Source organism: Sciurus vulgaris (assembly GCF_902686455.1).
Source record: "Sciurus vulgaris genome assembly, chromosome: 17".
Taxonomy (NCBI): Eukaryota; Metazoa; Chordata; class Mammalia; order Rodentia; family Sciuridae; genus Sciurus; species Sciurus vulgaris.
In genome coordinates this window covers 4,386,698-4,403,248 of record NC_136478.1, presented here as the reverse complement: position 1 = coordinate 4,403,248, position 16,551 = coordinate 4,386,698, and the positions used below count along the sequence as shown (strand labels likewise).

Below are 16,551 nucleotides of genomic sequence, written 5' to 3'. Positions count from 1 at the left end.
GATCCCAACACAAAGCCCTCGTGCGTGCTGCAGTGCCGAAGGGTCAGGGGGAGGACCCGGCACCGGAGGGGCCATGCGGGTCACCTCCAGCTTTCACGCAGCTCCACTCTCTCTGGGAAGTTCCAGGGCCAGTTTCTGCCAGAGCCGGGGCCTTCAGATTCTCTTTCCTAGTACAGGAAACCACTGGCCTCCACAGCAGACGGGAAGTGTATTTATTGTTTTTACAGAAGCAGCAGGCAGAGCAGAGACCTTGCCCCCAACTCCCCACGAGCCGGCACCGAACTACCTTTTGCATGCCGTGGGTACTGCTGTGACAAAGTACCACAGACCCGCTGGTGTACACAGAACAGACCTCCACTGCTCACAGCTCTGGAAGCTGGAAGCCCAAGGTCAAGGTCTGGAAGACTCTGTCTAGCGAGGGTCTGCTTTCTGTGGATGGAGGCTCCCTGCTCTGCCCTCAAGTGGTAGAGGACAAGGCCACACCCTGGAGTCTCTGGCATCAGGGTCTAATCCCCTTTGTGATGGATCTGCCTCCTGACGTCATTACCTACCAGTGTCCCCACCTCCCAAAGCCTTAAACTGGGTAGAATGATTTCAACATAAGTTTGGACTGGACACACACATTCCGTTTATCACAGTTGTGAGGACTTCAAAGGTTAATATGTGAAATGTCCAGAACAGTGACTACTACTCAGTCTGTATGAGTTTCCTGCTGCTGCTACAACAAATGGCCACAAACTCAGTAGCAGGGCACCCCAGAGAGAGCGGATGCACAGTGAGGTGACCATCCTGGGTCCGATGGAGCTCTGTGTGCTGCAGGGCCTGTGTGTAGGAGCTGTGGCCCACAGCTGGCCTGAGTTGGGACACTTGGAAAGGAAGCCTTGACCTCCTAACCCTGGTCCCTGTGCACTGACCTCATCTTTACAGATGTAATTAGCTAAGACGAGGCACACTGGAGCCAGGGGGCCCCAAACCCAGGGACTGGTGTCCTTATAAGAAGGCAACCTTGTGAAGACAGAGACATGCAGGAGAGCAGTGGTGTGGCCACAGGCCAAGGACCCCAGAGGCTGGGGGAGCCAGGAAGCCTCCCCTAGAGGGCTCGGAAGCACAGCCCTGTGACCTCTGGATCTCAGACTCTGCCTGCAGAACCATCAGAAAACTTGTTCCTGCTGTTTGGCCACTCGGGTTGCGCTGTCCTCTTCCAGCAACCTCAGGACACCAACACATCCACCCAGATCTCCCTGACCAAGCTGACCACCGGTTCCTCCAGGCTGCAGGTGTTGATGCTGACACCTGGCAGCTGCCCCTTCTCTGTAGAATTGCCCCAGCAGAAAGGAAGTCCCTGGTCAATGGTGTTGGACACCACCTGCTAGGGAAGCCCAGAGCCAGGTCCCAACTGCAGGGCCTTGAAAAAGCCAGCCCTGTGCCTGGACATAAGGTGAATTCCATGGCACAATGAAGCTCCAGGTGCCCAGCCCACACCTGTGCCTGGCCTCTGCTGCCAGGAGCCCAGCCTGAGATATGCATGGAGGGCACATGCATGCACGCGCGCGCACACACACACACACACACACACACACACAGATACACACCAAACACACACACACACACCACAAACTACACACACACACACACACACACACCACAAACTACACACACACACACCACACACACACTCACACTATACACACACACACCATACACACCACGCACACCACACATACACACCACACACACAGATACAAACACACACACACATCACACAGACACACAACCACACACACACAACATACACACCACACACACACCACACACACACACACCACATTCACACACACCACATACACACATGACATACATATCACACACAGACACATTCACACACACACACAACATACACACAGACACACACACACACCCCACACACATACACACACTACGCACTCCACATACCCACACACACCACATACCCACGCACACCACACACACACACACCACATTCACACATACCACACACACAACATACACACCACACACACACAGACACACACACACACCACACACACACACACATACCACATTCATGCACACCACATACACACACGACATACACATCACACACAGACACATTCACACACACAACATACACACAGACACATGCACACATACCCACACACACCACATACCCACACACACCACATACCCACACACACCACATACCCACACACACCACACACAGACACACACACCCCCGAATGCATAGTCTCAGCCGTCTCTCTCATCCTTCTCTTGGTTCTCTGAGTCTGCTCCACCCCATCCTGCTGGCCACCTGCTGACCACACTGGCCTCAAACCGTGGTCCAGACTCCGTGGTGTGAGGAGCCCCGCTGAGCTGAGAAACCCAGGAAAGCCTGCCCCAGGCACATTTGCACTGCAGTGGAAAGTTCAGCAACTGGTCTGGGGTTTCCTGGTGTCAGCATGTTCTCCTTTTTTCCGGAAAGTTGCAGAATTCCTGGGAATCCAGCGTACAAGGACCCTCAGCACCACCTGCTGTGCCCACTGGGTCTGCCCGGCTGACACAGGTGGAGGGGTTCTCAGGAGACAGGTTTCAGTCCCGAGCAGCACAGCCCAGCAGGCCAGAGGTCTCTGTCCCCTTCAACATCTTCACTGGGATGAACGACTGTTTTCCAAGTGGGGCAGCTTCCTGAGCCTTGTTTGAAATTTTCTTTATCAAGGTGGCACATTTGGGGCATCACTTGGGATGAGAGAGAGAGAATCCAAGAAAAGGAAGAAGCAGTGGTCAATTGTCCTTGTGTTAGAGAGAGAGAGAGAGAGAGAGAGAGATAACACCAAAACAACAACCAGGCAGTTCACAGGCCCCAAGAATTTTGCCTCTGCTGACTTAAAACCCTACTGCCAACCCTACTGGGTGTCTGTGTGGGAAGAGAAGAGCGGTCTTGACCAGGAAGCATTTTCTCCAGAGAGGATGTGTGCTCACATACGTGCACATGTGCACACGAGCTCACACACATGCACACGCGCCTCCTGAGTGTGGAAGGCTAGCACCGCACACGTTAGCTGTAATCATCATGAAAGACACTGTACCTTCCGACAGTGACCAGCTCCATCCACGGGACTCTACAGGACTCTAGTGCACCTGGCTCTTCGCCCAGCTCCTGCCACCCCCCTCTGCCCACTGCCCCAGCCCTTGTGCCCTGCCCTTCTGCTGTCCTCCTTAGTGGGCTGCCAGTCAAACCCCCTGGCTCTCAAGCGTCATGTCCTCCTAGAGGGCAGACCCGCTGCCCCTGCAGCCTGGCTCCCGTGAACTCCCTGCTTGCTTTCCCAGGGGACATTAGAATATAATTGTCCAAGTTACAAGTTTATCCTGGTCTCACCTGACTGCTTCCCCATGCACCCTGGGTCACAGGAGCCCCATTCTGTAAGTGTCACTCTGACTGCATGGTGGGGCCTCTGTGATGTTTGGTCCCAGGACTGCCGCAGTGCTACTGCTTGCCATGGAGTCTGTGCATCCCACGCAGCCCACGCAGCAGACAGGGAGGTGTGTGCTCTTGGGGCCCTTTGCAAAGAGGCCCGGAGTGGTCCTCCCGGGGGACACCCATTGGCACTGGGGCAGCATAGTCGTCACTGTGTAGGGATCTCCTGACATGGCTGTGTGACTGGCCTCTCTGTCCCCTTCCCAGTGTGGTCCCCGAGCCCCTGCATCTTGATGACAGCTGAAAATGCCGGCACATGTTTTCAACCCCCTCAGAGGACAAAGGCCCAGCACCTCAGCCCCCCACGCCCCAGACCCTCCAACTCTTTTCCTCACGGGGCTCCATGCCCCTGGAGAAGGTGCTTCCCTGCAGGCAGCATAGACACCGAGCCAGAGCCCCGGGCGTGAGAGGGACACGTGGAAACGGAGCCCCGCGCTGTTTGTTTGGCCTGGCATGTGATGGAGACAGGGACCTGCTGCGAAGCTGATGGAGCTGGGGCTCCAGGCGCCCGTGCGCTGTGTCTGCAGGTGTCAGCAGTTGCAGGGTACAGGCAGGAAGCCTGTCGGTGCTTGGTTGTCAGTGAGCAGCCTGCAGGTCACAGAGGGAGGCCCGGAGGCTCAGGCCCAGGACAGGTGTCCTCGCTTATTCTCCATCTAAAAACAGCAGCTTGTCAGACCTAACTTTATAGTCATGTTTCGTTTTATTTTTCTTAAAGAGGACACCCAGCTTGCATGAGACCAAGGCCATGAAGCCCGGGTCCATCCCTGTTGCTCACAGAATGTCAGAGGGACGCTGTGGGGAGCGTCCACCCTCTGGCACGTGCAAGTCCTGACACTCCCGTCTGCTTTCCAGCCCCTGGACTACGAGATCTCCGCCTTTCACACGCTGCTGATCAAAGTGGAGAACGAGGACCCTCTGGTCCCCGACATCTCCTACGGCCCCAGCTCCACGGCCACCGTCCACATCACTGTCCGGGATGTCAACGAGGGCCCAGTCTTCTCCCCGGATCCCATGATGGTGACCAAGCGGGAGAACATCTCGGTGGGCAGCGTGCTGCTGACGGCCAACGCCACCGACCCCGATTCCCTGCAGCATCAGACCATCAGGTGGGTGGGCGCTCGGGCCTGCAGGCCGGGGCCGCTGGGGCTTCTCCCTGCTGAAGTTGGTTGCAGTAGCAAAGGTCCATTTCATTGAGCTGTTAGTGATCTGGCCGAGAGAGGACAGAGTGGCAAGGAGGAGTCTGTGGCTGGTGGAACCAGGGGGCAGGCTCCCCTACCAGCAGTGCCCACACCTGACTCCAGCACGGGAGGAGCGTGGCCTCAGGGCTGGGTTACCACCAACCACTCAGTTATGCTGGCACCAAGGCCATTTCCTGGGGGAGAGAAAGGGGCCACACAGGGGCCATGGCAGAAACCAGGCCTGCTTTGCCTCACTCCAGCTTCGTAAGAAAGGTATCAGCTGCTCCATTTACAAACGGGGTATTGCAAATTCAGACAGGCTCAATGACTTGCTCACGGCGGCCCAGCACGCTGCCAGAGGGCTGGGGCAGAACCCGGGCAATCTGCCACACCCGCGTGCCCCTCTCTGCTGAATGCAGGTTGACTCCAGCTGTCAGAGGAAGGAGCAGAGGCATTGCCTGCTACCCCGAAACGTGGCGCAGGTTGGGTTCTGCCTTGGGCATGGGGGCGGGGCGAGGCGGCAGAAATGCCCCACTTCATTTCTTAAGCTCTGCCCGGTGCTGAGACGGCAGGTGTTTTCATGATGAGATTGAATGAAGTGGTCGTTGCTCCGGTGTTTTCAGTGTCAGTGAACACAAGATGCCCTCACGGGGACGTGGTTTTACAAGTCAGAGTGCAGGCCCAAATGTGCGTGGCCCCCGCCAAAGTTACTCGTCTTTCCCCCCCAAATCCGCCTTCTCCTCGTGGTGGAAGGCACAGGCGATCCAAGACAGACACACGCGTGAGAGACGTGCGTCCTGTTTCCCTGATTTGAAACACGTGTGGCACTGTCGCCTGGTCAGCCACTCCCTGCCACTGAGCAAGCTGGCGGGAAGGGAGAGAAGATGATCCCCCAACTGGAAAGAGGATTTGTTTCTGAAATGCCAGGTGAGCTGGTAATGGTGCAGAGTAATGCCAGATCCTATAACAACGTGAATCTGAAACGGACATATCTCCTTCCCTCCCCTCCCCACTGCCTGGTATCTGGCAAAGGAAATGTGCGACTTAAACACCAAGGAGGACGCTCTCCTTCAGTACTTAGATGGAAAACCTGTAGCTCAACAGGCGACAAGAGCTGGGCCAACTCAGGTCGCCCTCGGGGGCTTAACTGCCTTCTGTATTTCCACAGTAGGAGGGGCAGCAGGCCCCTGGGGGATGAAATGAGCGGAAATGGGGTTGGTCTTGCTGAGTTCCGGCTGCCACACGGTCACCACCTGGAAGGGGAAGGGGGCGTGGGAAGGGCGGCAGCGTCTGGGGCACGAGCTACAGGGCCCGCTGAGGAGCGGAGGCGTGGGTCAGTCTGCCCTCTCTGGTTAAGACCAGCTCTGGCTGACTTAGGAAAGGGGGTAACTGGCCAGAAGGTTCAAGGGTAATTTATAGGATGAAGAACCAGCTTGAAACGGCACAAGAACCAGGGTGACAGGAGGCTTTAGGTGATGGGAGCTGACAGACTGGCACAGGGAGAGCAAGCCCACTACTGCCACTCAGCCCATGGTCCGCGTGCCAGGGCCAGCCTGCAGAGCTTGGGCAGAGCTGTGAGCCTCCGGCCCAGGGCACCTTGATGGAGGGACCACCCAGATGATGTTGGCACAGGTGGCCACACACCCCAGCAGGCTGGGAGGAGGGAGGGAAACCTGCCTGCCCAGGCCCAGGACAGGCCACAGGAAGAGAACTTCCTGGCAAGGTGTGAGCCAAGACACCGAGGGACATCCAGCCATGGAGAACAGATGTCTGCTGGAACTGGGAGTGCGGGTCCCTGTCCTCTGCAGGACAGTGTTGAGAGCACCGTGGGAGGAGGTCGGAAAACTCAAATGGCCACAGCTGTGACTTGTGGGGAAGGTGGGAAGTGGAAGCTTCTGCAGGGACCCACGTTTCCATAGCAAGCCTGATCCCAACAGAAGTGACCCTCCGTCACAGGCAGCCGGGACCCAGCTCAGGTGACCTGCCTAAGAATGCATAGCTTGGCCCAGGCAACTGAAAGGCCCACAGGGACCAGGGCGTCAGTGTGAAGAGTTCAGGTGCTTCCCTGGCCGCTCTCTCCCCAGCTCCTTCCCCACGTGTCTGTGGAGGGGAAGCTACCAGCAGAACCTCCTCAGCCTACCTGCAGGAGAGACATCCCCCATCAAGTCCCACAAAGGCCCATCCAGACAGCGGGGACACCCTGGACAGGCAGGACAGACTGTGCCAATGGGCAGGTCCTAGAGCTAGGGTCCGCGGCAGACCCAGCACCTGCCGTGAGGGCGTGAGCCATGGCCGCCCCAAAGAGTAGAGGAGGTCTTCACAGAAGATGGGAATGGACACCGAGTCTTCAGGAAGCACAGGTGGCCTCTGCAGCTGAGCGTGATGTTGGGCACCCCCCGCAAACACAGCCACGGTGCTTCTGTGGGGCAGGTGCATCTAAAAGCCGTAGCACACCCGCCCGACTGAGGCGATGCACTGATCCCTGTCCCGGGGTGAACCTGTGTCCTCTGTGTGCTCTGTGTGTGTGTGTGTCACACACTTCTCTCTCTGACCCAATTCCTCAAAGTCATTTCCCCTCACTCTGTCCTCACTGGCTGAGCCCCCCACCCCCACTGGGTGCTGGTTCTGAGCCTGCGCAAGGCAGGGATGATGTCATGGGCAGGTGGAGCTGCTGTCCTGGGAACTCTGGAAAGAAAAGGCTCATTCGTGATGTGCAGCTTTTGATCCTGCACACTGAAAAGCGCTGTTCCTGGGAGGTTGTGTGTGCAGAGGGTGAGCAGGGCGGTGGGGAGGACCAGGATGAGAGACGGTTTCTGATGATCCTCACCTGGCTCCCCAGACGTCTCAGGCGGACACGGTGACCTTGGGGGTTGTGTTGATGCTGCTGTAATGATTCTTCAGGGGGCAGGCAATGGAAAGGGGAGGAAATTCTCTCTGGGAACTCATTGTATCTCAAGGAGAACCCTGAGCTTAGCCGTCCTCGGCACAGGAGAGAGGCTGGCCCAGCTCTGCCCTGACAGGCCTGATCCCAGGCACGGCCCCATGATGAGTCTCGCGGGGGTCCCCGTCTGGGGGCCAACCTGTGCACGGCCCCCTCCTGTGTGTCCTCTGCCCTGTCCATGTCTCTGGTGCTCCCTCCCCTTACCTCTGTCCCCTCTGCCTCTCTGGTGTCCCTCCTGTCCCTCCTGTCCTTCTGGGTCTCTGTCTGGCTCTCTCCTCTCTCCTCTCTCCTCTCTCCCTTTCTCTCCTTCCCTCCTCTTCTCTCCCACTCCTTTCCCTCCTCTTCCTCTTCTACAGAACAGGGGTCAGGCGCCTTCCCGTGGTGTCCGAGCATCTCTGATGGCCTCCCTTTCCTCCTCCGCCTCCTCCTTCTCCTTCACTCTCTCCCTCCCACCACAGCCTCCTCTGTCTCCCCCATGATTCTCTGGGGCTCAGCCCATCACTCCTCCAGGTTCTCCAGACTGAAACACGCCATGGGAGGCTCTCCACTGACCAGCGTCCTCACAGCCCAGCGGGGGCCCTGCCTGTCCCCGACGGTTCCCTTGGTCGCCTCCCTGGGGGACTCTGCTGTCAAAATGGGAAACCTCCTCCCACCTAAAAAAAAACATGGGGGACTTCTAACAGACCCCTGCTCGCGGCCCATGTCCTGTCTTGCATGAGGAGGTGCAGGATGCGGACTCCCCACTCCTCTGCTGGCCGCTGAACACACCGTCTCTCCAGGGAGCACGGCAGCCCAGGATGCCTGATCTCCGTGACCCCAGCCGGGGCTTTGGGGCAGCAGAGCTCATGTTCTCAGGGAAGGCCTGTCATGAAGCCGTCACCTGTGCCCTTCACCCAATAGGAACGGACCTGACAGATTGAACAGCAGGTGAATTTCCCTATTACAACTGGCATCCTCTCATCCTTCCTACAACATTAAGATGGGTCGCCGAGGAAGCTTTTGAAAAGGCAGTTGAGACTAAGGAGATGATAAACTACTGTGGTCATCCTGCCGAGGAAACCCCCTTTCACCCACGGGGCTTAGCCATAATCAGACGCGCAGGCTGCTCTTCATAATTCCACTCTCCGCCCTCTCGCTTCTCAGGGTGAGGAGAACAGCCGCCCAGGTCAAGAAGTGGCCCTTGTTTTCCATCCTGAGCAACCAACTATCCTACTGCCAGGATCTACTCATCTACTTATGCCTTCCTGTGCTGAATATTTGCCTTGTTTCCAATTGTTGGCAACATTTTCAAAGATAGTAGACATGCTCGTAGCTACATTGTTTAATGCATCACTGATTTTCAGAAGATAAGTCCCCTAAAATACTTTACAGGAGCAAAAGCATTGATACTGCCTTTTGACATGCACAGAATCCTTTGGATTTGACGTCTAGGCAGTCAAATTTACATTTCCCTCATGATTTCTAAATAAATGTCATGGTTATAAAGTCCTTGTCTGCTCCAAGACCACATAAGTACTGATGGGTCCTAAAACATGGCGCCCTGTGCTGTTGTGCACAGTGTGGGGCGATGGTTGGTCATGCTCTACCTCCCAGGCTGGGATAGTCCTCCAGGGGCGCCAGGCAGGAGGCGGGCACCCCAGGGACACCTCCATATCTCAGAGGAGGCGCAGACCTGGCAAGTCAGAGAGGGCAGCGAGGCGGGAGCTGTGCCGAGATGGAGCACTGCTTCCTCCGCATCCGCCAGCGTGCCATGGCTAACTGGGGCAGGGGGACACTCAAGAAGCCACGAGTACTGGCCCTCCCCACTCATTGGCTGGGTCACACTGGGATGCCTGGCAGCTAAAGCATCCCAAACTGCCTCAGGGGACCCGTTCCCTTGTCCCAGTAACCAGGGATTCTGTGGACGAAACCAAGTAGCAATTCCTATTCCAAACCTTCCTCGGACAGAACTCATGGTGCGCAGGCCGTGTAGACCATCCCGCTGCCGGGGCCTCTGCCTACCGTTGGATAGGCAAGATGATGCGTGTCGAGGAAAAATATCGTCCCTACCATGTAAAATTACACACGCTGCTCAGGCTGTCTTGGAAAGCGTCGTTCATCAGGAAGCCCCGCAAGGGAGTGTCAAACACTGTCTGTGTGGGAAATAGGCTTGGCTAAACACCACAGGAAAATTCAAAATGCCAGGCTCAGAGAAGACAGAAGTTCTCTTTGTACTCACGTGAAGTTAGTCTAGTGTGAGCAGCAGCCCCATAGTGCCATTGGAAGCCCAGGGTCCTTCTTGCTCCACTTCCAGGCTGGCACCCTCTGCTTCCTGGTCAGCGGTGGCTATTCGTGCTCCTACCTCCATAACTTTCTTCCAGAAAATGGGGAGGGAGGGAAAGGAAGAAGAGGGCTTTCCAGTCTCTTAAGGAGACCTCCTCAGGGTCACCCTCATTTCCATTTGCATCTCATTGGCCAGAATCGGCCATGGGGCCACACCTGACCATACCAAGGGTTACTGGGAAATATGGCCACTGGACTTGTAATGTGCCAGCTTTCAAAACTGAAGTCGTTTACTGTAGCAGAATGGGTATTGGGCGGTGGATTGAACCTTTCAGTTAAATTAAAAACTGGAAAGTACATTTATTTAATGAAAATATCTAATGTGTGAACTTTCTGTTACTCTCACAAAACATCTAAGGTATCAACCTTAAGAAGAAAGAGGTTTGATTTGACTCACTATTTCAAAGGTTCTAGTCCATAGCTGGTTGGCCCTATTGCTTTGGGCCTATGGACAGGCAGCACGTCATGGGGAGTGCATGCCAGAGCAAGCTGCCACCTCTTGAGACACCGAAGCAAAGAAAGAAATAGAAGAAGCCAGCATCCCATTAACCCCTTCAAGGGATACCCCCAGTGACTACCTGCCTTCTACCAGGTCCCACTTCCTATGGCTCCCTGCCTTCCTGTGGCACCTTAGGCTGGGACCACGCACACCTTTAACACATGGCCTTTGTAGGACATTTATCCAAGCCATGGAATTTAATATATCTTTGCAGAACCAAAATAATAGATCATTGGGTTAGAGGGAAAAACAAAAGTACAAGGATTATAGCTCTCCACTCACTCAGTCATTGAATGACACTTATTTAGATCTCACCGTGGGTCTGACTCTGTGTCAGGTGCCACATAGTCATTGATGGAAAAAATGATTTGTGCTCAGACCCTGGGGAGCTTGCAACCATAAGACCAAGAACTGCTGCTACAGAAGAAAGTGTCCCAAGGAAGCGGGAGGGAGGAACAAAGAGAAGAAAGAAGAAAGTTAACCAAGACCAAAATTCCATATATCATGATAACGTTAGCAGGTTGAATTTACTATTTGCAAAACTATCTTTATTTGCAAACTATTTGTATATCTCACCTTGCAAGAATGTCTGTGTGGGTGCCAGAGAAATTGTGAGTGATTATTAATAAAATTTTCTTTGGAGCTGAATAATTTCTAAAGCAAAAATTTTTATATTATTTCAAAAATTTTGCAGGGAAAATTGCGATTGTATTATGGATTAGGTATAAGGTATCCCCAGAAAGCTCAGGAGTGAGACAATGCAATAATTTTTTTTTTTTTTTTTTTTTTTTTTTTTTTTATATACTGGGGGTTGAACCCAGGGGAACTCAGTCACTGAGCCACATCCCCAGTCTTTTTTATTTGTTTTGAGACAGGGTCTCACTAAGTTGCTTAGGACTTTGCTAAGTTGCTGAGGGGCCTCGAACTTACCATCCTCCTGCCTCAGCCTCCTGAGTTACTGTGGTTACAGGTGTGTACCACTACACTCAGCAATACAAGAATTTTGAGAGGTGAAATGATTAGATTATAGAGGTGTACCCAGATCTGTGGATAATCCACTGAGGTGGATTAACTCTAGGTGGGTATGTTGTGGCTGGAGGAGGTAGGTCCCTGGGGGGTGCCTTTGGGTTTACATTTTGTCCCTGGTGAGCAGAGCTCTCTCTCTCTCTCTCTCTCTCTCTCTCTCTCTCTCTCTCTCTCTCTCTCTCTCTCTGCTTCCTGGTTGCCATGTCCTGTGCTACTTCCCGTGCCATGCCCTTCTTCCACGATGTTCTGCCTCACCTTGAGCCCAGACCTAGGGAGTTGGCCGAGCCTGGACTGAACCTCTAAACCTCTGAAACCATGCCCCAAAATAACTTTTCTTCCTTTAATTTGTTCTTGTCAGATCTTTTGGTGGGCAGCACAAAGCTGACTCAGACAATTTGGAAGATGGGCTATCCTAGCGTGTTTGATGGGATTTGGGCCGAGGCCATCATAGAATGAGAATATTCCTCAGGGCTCAAGGGTCTTAAACAGCCCAAGCCCAGAGCTAGGCCCCACAAGTGGCAAGGGCTCATGGGTACACAACAGATTAATGGAGGTGGGGTAAGAGTGTCTCTGTGCAAACAGTTTGTGCATAAACAAACATAGGGATTGCTGATTTTTCAATCTTCACGTGTTCACTAATGCCCACCAACCATGAAAACTTTGTATATAGCCTTGTTTCAAATTGGTGGGGCCACCACCCAGGAGAGAGGCCTTAGCAGACACGCAAGCCCTCACTGCCCTTCCCAGGTCCATTTCCATCAGCCAGCTCTCCCTCCAAAGCTTTGATCCAAATTGAGCCTATTCTTTAAACACAGAATATCTCAATCAGATCCAAATTAGCTACTCATCCCTCAGAAAGCTCCACCCTGCTTTGTCCTGAGTTCCTTGGGTCTGTTCTTTTCAGGTCATTTCCTCCCTCCTCCTCCTCTGGACTTGGGTGCTTTTAGCAGCAGGTAGAATCCATTCACACATTCACACTGACTAAGACTGTGACATTGAATAACAAGAATTCAGCCCAAAAGATCTGTCAAAATGCCCAATTGGGCTCATGCTGGTCTTCTTGTGACTCATCAAGTCCCCTTCTTTAACACCTTGTTTAATCTAATATTGGAGTCCTTTCAAAGGAAACCACAAAAAAATGATGGGAAATTGAGTGGAAATCGTCACAGGCTGGCTGAGGGACATTTTATTCTGTACCTTCAAAAGCCTTTGGAAGTAGAAGGCAAAAGTCAATTCCTTTAAAAATGAGACCTTGTCATCGTTGACATTTTCACGAACTTCAGGGTACAGATGTTCAGGGTCTTGCCTTTTATTGGGAGGGAGAAGGGTTCTAAACCCCCAAACCAGGCCTCAAAACCAGATTGAAGAGTTTAATTTGGGGTGACTCCCAACTTTTAAATTTTAATCAGAAGCTAACGGCCAAATAATAGCATTTCTATCTGGGGAAATTAAGAGAAACACCTCTGTCTACTACAATCTATTATTAACACTTCCTCTTAATTAAATGTGGCGACTGACCTCAATAAGAGGATTTGGGGTGAGGTCATTTTGTTGTTTTTTAATGAGCTTAGATATTTCTTTCTGGAGTCAACAAAGACAGAGCTGGAAATGTAAACGGATTGTTTACAGTGGTGCCCTCGTAATTTTTAATTAAAGTGATGTTCTTCCATTGGAAGTTTATGGTGGCAATACATTTTATTGCTCACTCTGTGTGGAATTTTTAATTATTTATGTAAATGGAGCAGCGCCGCTGGCCCTCTTGCTCAGTGGTCAGATTTTCTGTTAGGAAGGTGCCAGTGGGAAGCAGAGTCTAATAAATTAAACCCCTGAATTTTTAAAGGCTTAACATCCTCACTGGCTAAAAGTAGAATCCTGCCTTTTATAATGATCTGGAGACAAAGATTTCCAATAATAACTTCCATTAAAGGTGCCCAATTTGGTTAATATGAAACAGTGAACCATTTGAATAAACAGTTGAATGGTTGTTTTAGAAATCAACCAGCTTTTTAACATCTGTCTACATGCGTTGTTACGAATTTGCCATGGGGCAGACTTTTCATTGCTGAAAACATGCTCGCGAATTGGCTTTATCTAAATATAATTATGATGGTCCTTCTCATCAGCCTGAGAAATTAATTCTCAGAACCAATATAGAAAATATTGACAAATGTTAATATTGTTTCCTGCCTACTATTTTCTAAGCTGTTCAGTCTGCTTGGCTTTTCTTTTAGAAAATTTAATAAAGGCATTTGAAACAGACAAGGATTGCCCCCTACGTGGCCAAAGAAGGCCACCCACTTCAGGACTGAGCACAGGTCAGCAGAATAGGGAAAGGGCCTTCTATCACCTGCGTTCACCTGTCAGTCACCGGCACCAAGGAGTCACACCCTGGGGTCCCTCGAGGAGCTTGTCACGACACTAGCCCCACTGTAGGCAATGCCACTGTAGGCCATGAGTCACAGCTGGCTCAAGACACACATTTCATCGCCTGCTCCCAGCTCGCTCTCCCAATGACTCCTGAAGCTTGTGATTTCAGGTGACGAGACTCTGAACAATAGTCCTGCCTGTGTCTAACTTAGGTTCTCATGGTGTGTTCTAATGGTGTGGCAGGAACCTCCCCGTAAGATCAGACCTTGTGTTGTCGACTTTGGACCATCTTAGATGTCTGGCAAAGGCTGCATGTGTGAAATGGGGCCTCTGGATTTGGGCTGTGATGGGGAATCCATCTCTGCATTTGCTCATTCATCCCCAAAATATTTAACCTGTGGATGCTTTGCTAGGCACCGGGAATGTGGCAGCAAAGAAAACAGTTAAGAACCTCTATCATCATGGTGATCTTAGCCCAGTGGGGGCAGCAAACCCAACAGGAGAATTAATAACTAAAGTAAATACAGAATAGCTGGTGATCAACCCAGAGCAAGGACATGAAGAAGGAAGGTCCAAGACCCCAGGGAGAGGCCGGCACTGGCCTGCCTGGGGATGCGGCATTTCACTACAGGACTGGACGGAGTTCAGAGCCACGGGCCAGGTCCTGAGGCACCGTGCAGGAGCCAGGAGGGGAAGCCAGGCACCCGGCACGAGCGCTGTGGGGCTGGGGGGAGGCCCAAGGCGTGGGTCAGGGCTTCTCTCTGAAGGAGATGGTGGTAGGAAAGGTCAGGAGGGGCAGCGGACGGGGCAGTGAGGCCTGGGGGTGGGGGGCGTGCTGCAGAGATGCAGGCAGGAGGGGGCTGGACTGGAGCTCAGTGGCAGCAGCACAGGCAGCGGGCAGCTAGCAGGGCCGGGTGAGTCTGCTGACCACCCGTGTGTGAGTGTCTGACGCAGAGAAAGGCCAACACCAAGGGAGGTTTCATCTTAAACGACGGGAAGGACTGCGCAGGTGTTTGAGACGGTGGGCTGGCTAGGGAGGGAAGCTCCAGGCTGGCTCTGCTCTCGCTGAGGCTGGACTCAGATATCAAGGGAGTCCGGGCTGGAGGTGACTCTAAATCCCTGAGGTTTTGAGATACCTGAAGAGGGGAGGGCAGGCAGAAAGCACAGGAGCCCACAGTCGAGCCCTGCCTGCTCGGACATGCAGAGGAGCCGCCTGGTCTGCATGCGGATGGCTTCCCAAGAGCCTCTGGGCAGCAGTGACACACCGCATGTGCTACTCACTGGATGGCCAGCTGCCAAAGCAGCAGAGCCAGTCTGTGCAGTCCCTGGACAGTGGACACCCCACTGGAATGTGTGGACCTGGGTGTCCTGGCCCCATTCCTCTCTTGCCAACAGCATGTGTGGGCCATTTCCTTCTGGGCCAAAGATGGCCACCACCCTGAGCCACAGGGACGTGGTCCAGGCCACCCTAGAGCAGTTGGTCCCCGCTGCCCACACGCTGTGCTGCCTACCACAGCATCACCTCCAGTTCCACAGCCACCCCGTGAGGAAGGGTTTACAGATGAGGAAGAACCAGGAAATGGCCAGGGTCAGACGGATGCACGTGCAGGAAGTCGGATTCAGAGACAGGCCTCTTCCTCTCCTCTCCTCCTCCACCTCCCACCACAGCACAACCACAATGGCCAGCGCTCAGTGTCCAGTAGCACGGAGACCTGATACCTTTATGCTATCTAGTTTCTCTGTTCCCTAATACATTTGACATTCCATTTCTGATTTTAGTTGGTGGTCCTTAAATCTGTGACAGCTTTTCCCACCCTCAACCACAGCAAAAATCTCCGCCACCCAGATGTCTGCGAGAGGAAGGAGCCAGGAAGGATCGAGACAAACCCTCGGTGAAGCAGGCTCCCAGCTCCCGGGCTTGCCCTTCCCAGCAGAGGCTCCCAGCCTCCTGTGGCAGGAAGGACCTTCCTGCTGGGCCCGACCGCCCTGTGGTTGGTGGGCACACCACGGCCTCCCACAGACTCCTTCGTGCCCACTTCCTGAACTTCTGTTTCTGGGGTCGCCTTCCAAAAAGCAGCACTTGATCTCACCCACCCAACATTTTAGAGGAGAAAAGAGAGCTAGGCTTGAAGCACACGCTTTCCCTACGGAAGCAACAGACCTCAAATTGCAACTTCAGAGGTTCAATTTGTCTCTGGGGCCGCCCCAGAGAGCCGTGCTGAGAAAGACAGGCCCAGTCCTAGGAGAGCCCTGCAAAGAGAAGAACCACAGCCCCAGTGACTCTGCCTGCCAGTGCGGTGCCATCGTTCAGATGCGTAGCCTTGGGTACAGTTTGATCTCTGTGGGCTCAGTTCCCTCATCTGTTAAGTGGGGAGAAGCAATATCCAGGTTGTAGAGGCACCATGGAGGAGAATCGAGAAGATAAAGCCGGCCAGTGCTTCAGACAGTGCCTGGCGCAAAGCAAGCATTCACCTAACCCTGTGTGGTTCTCGGTAAAACGGCCCAACATGCAGCCATTCTCTAGACACAGCTCTTCAAAAACAGGCACTCCTAAAATCCACAGCTGTCGTGCTTTATTGACGTAAAACCAACCTGTGGAAACACTAGTGCAGGTGTCAGTGGAAGTTAGTGACCTCCACCAGGAATGGAGATGGCTTTCCACCTTTGTTCCCACAGAACATGGTGGTGGTCTATAAGCCATGCTCAGGTGTGGCGCTACTAAAAC

The 16,551-nt window shown here is 53.3% G+C and overlaps 1 protein-coding gene across 1 annotated transcript in view; it reads left to right on the top strand.

Moving 5' to 3' along the window:
- CDH13 (cadherin 13) overlaps positions 1–16,551 on the top strand; it is a 906,077-nt gene that overhangs the window by 818,670 nt on the left and 70,856 nt on the right. Inside the window, exon 10 of the mRNA XM_079116937.1 lies at positions 4,346–4,599. Coding sequence (XP_078973063.1) covers positions 4,346–4,599 — 254 coding nt within the window. The remainder of the gene's footprint in view (positions 1–4,345; positions 4,600–16,551) is intronic.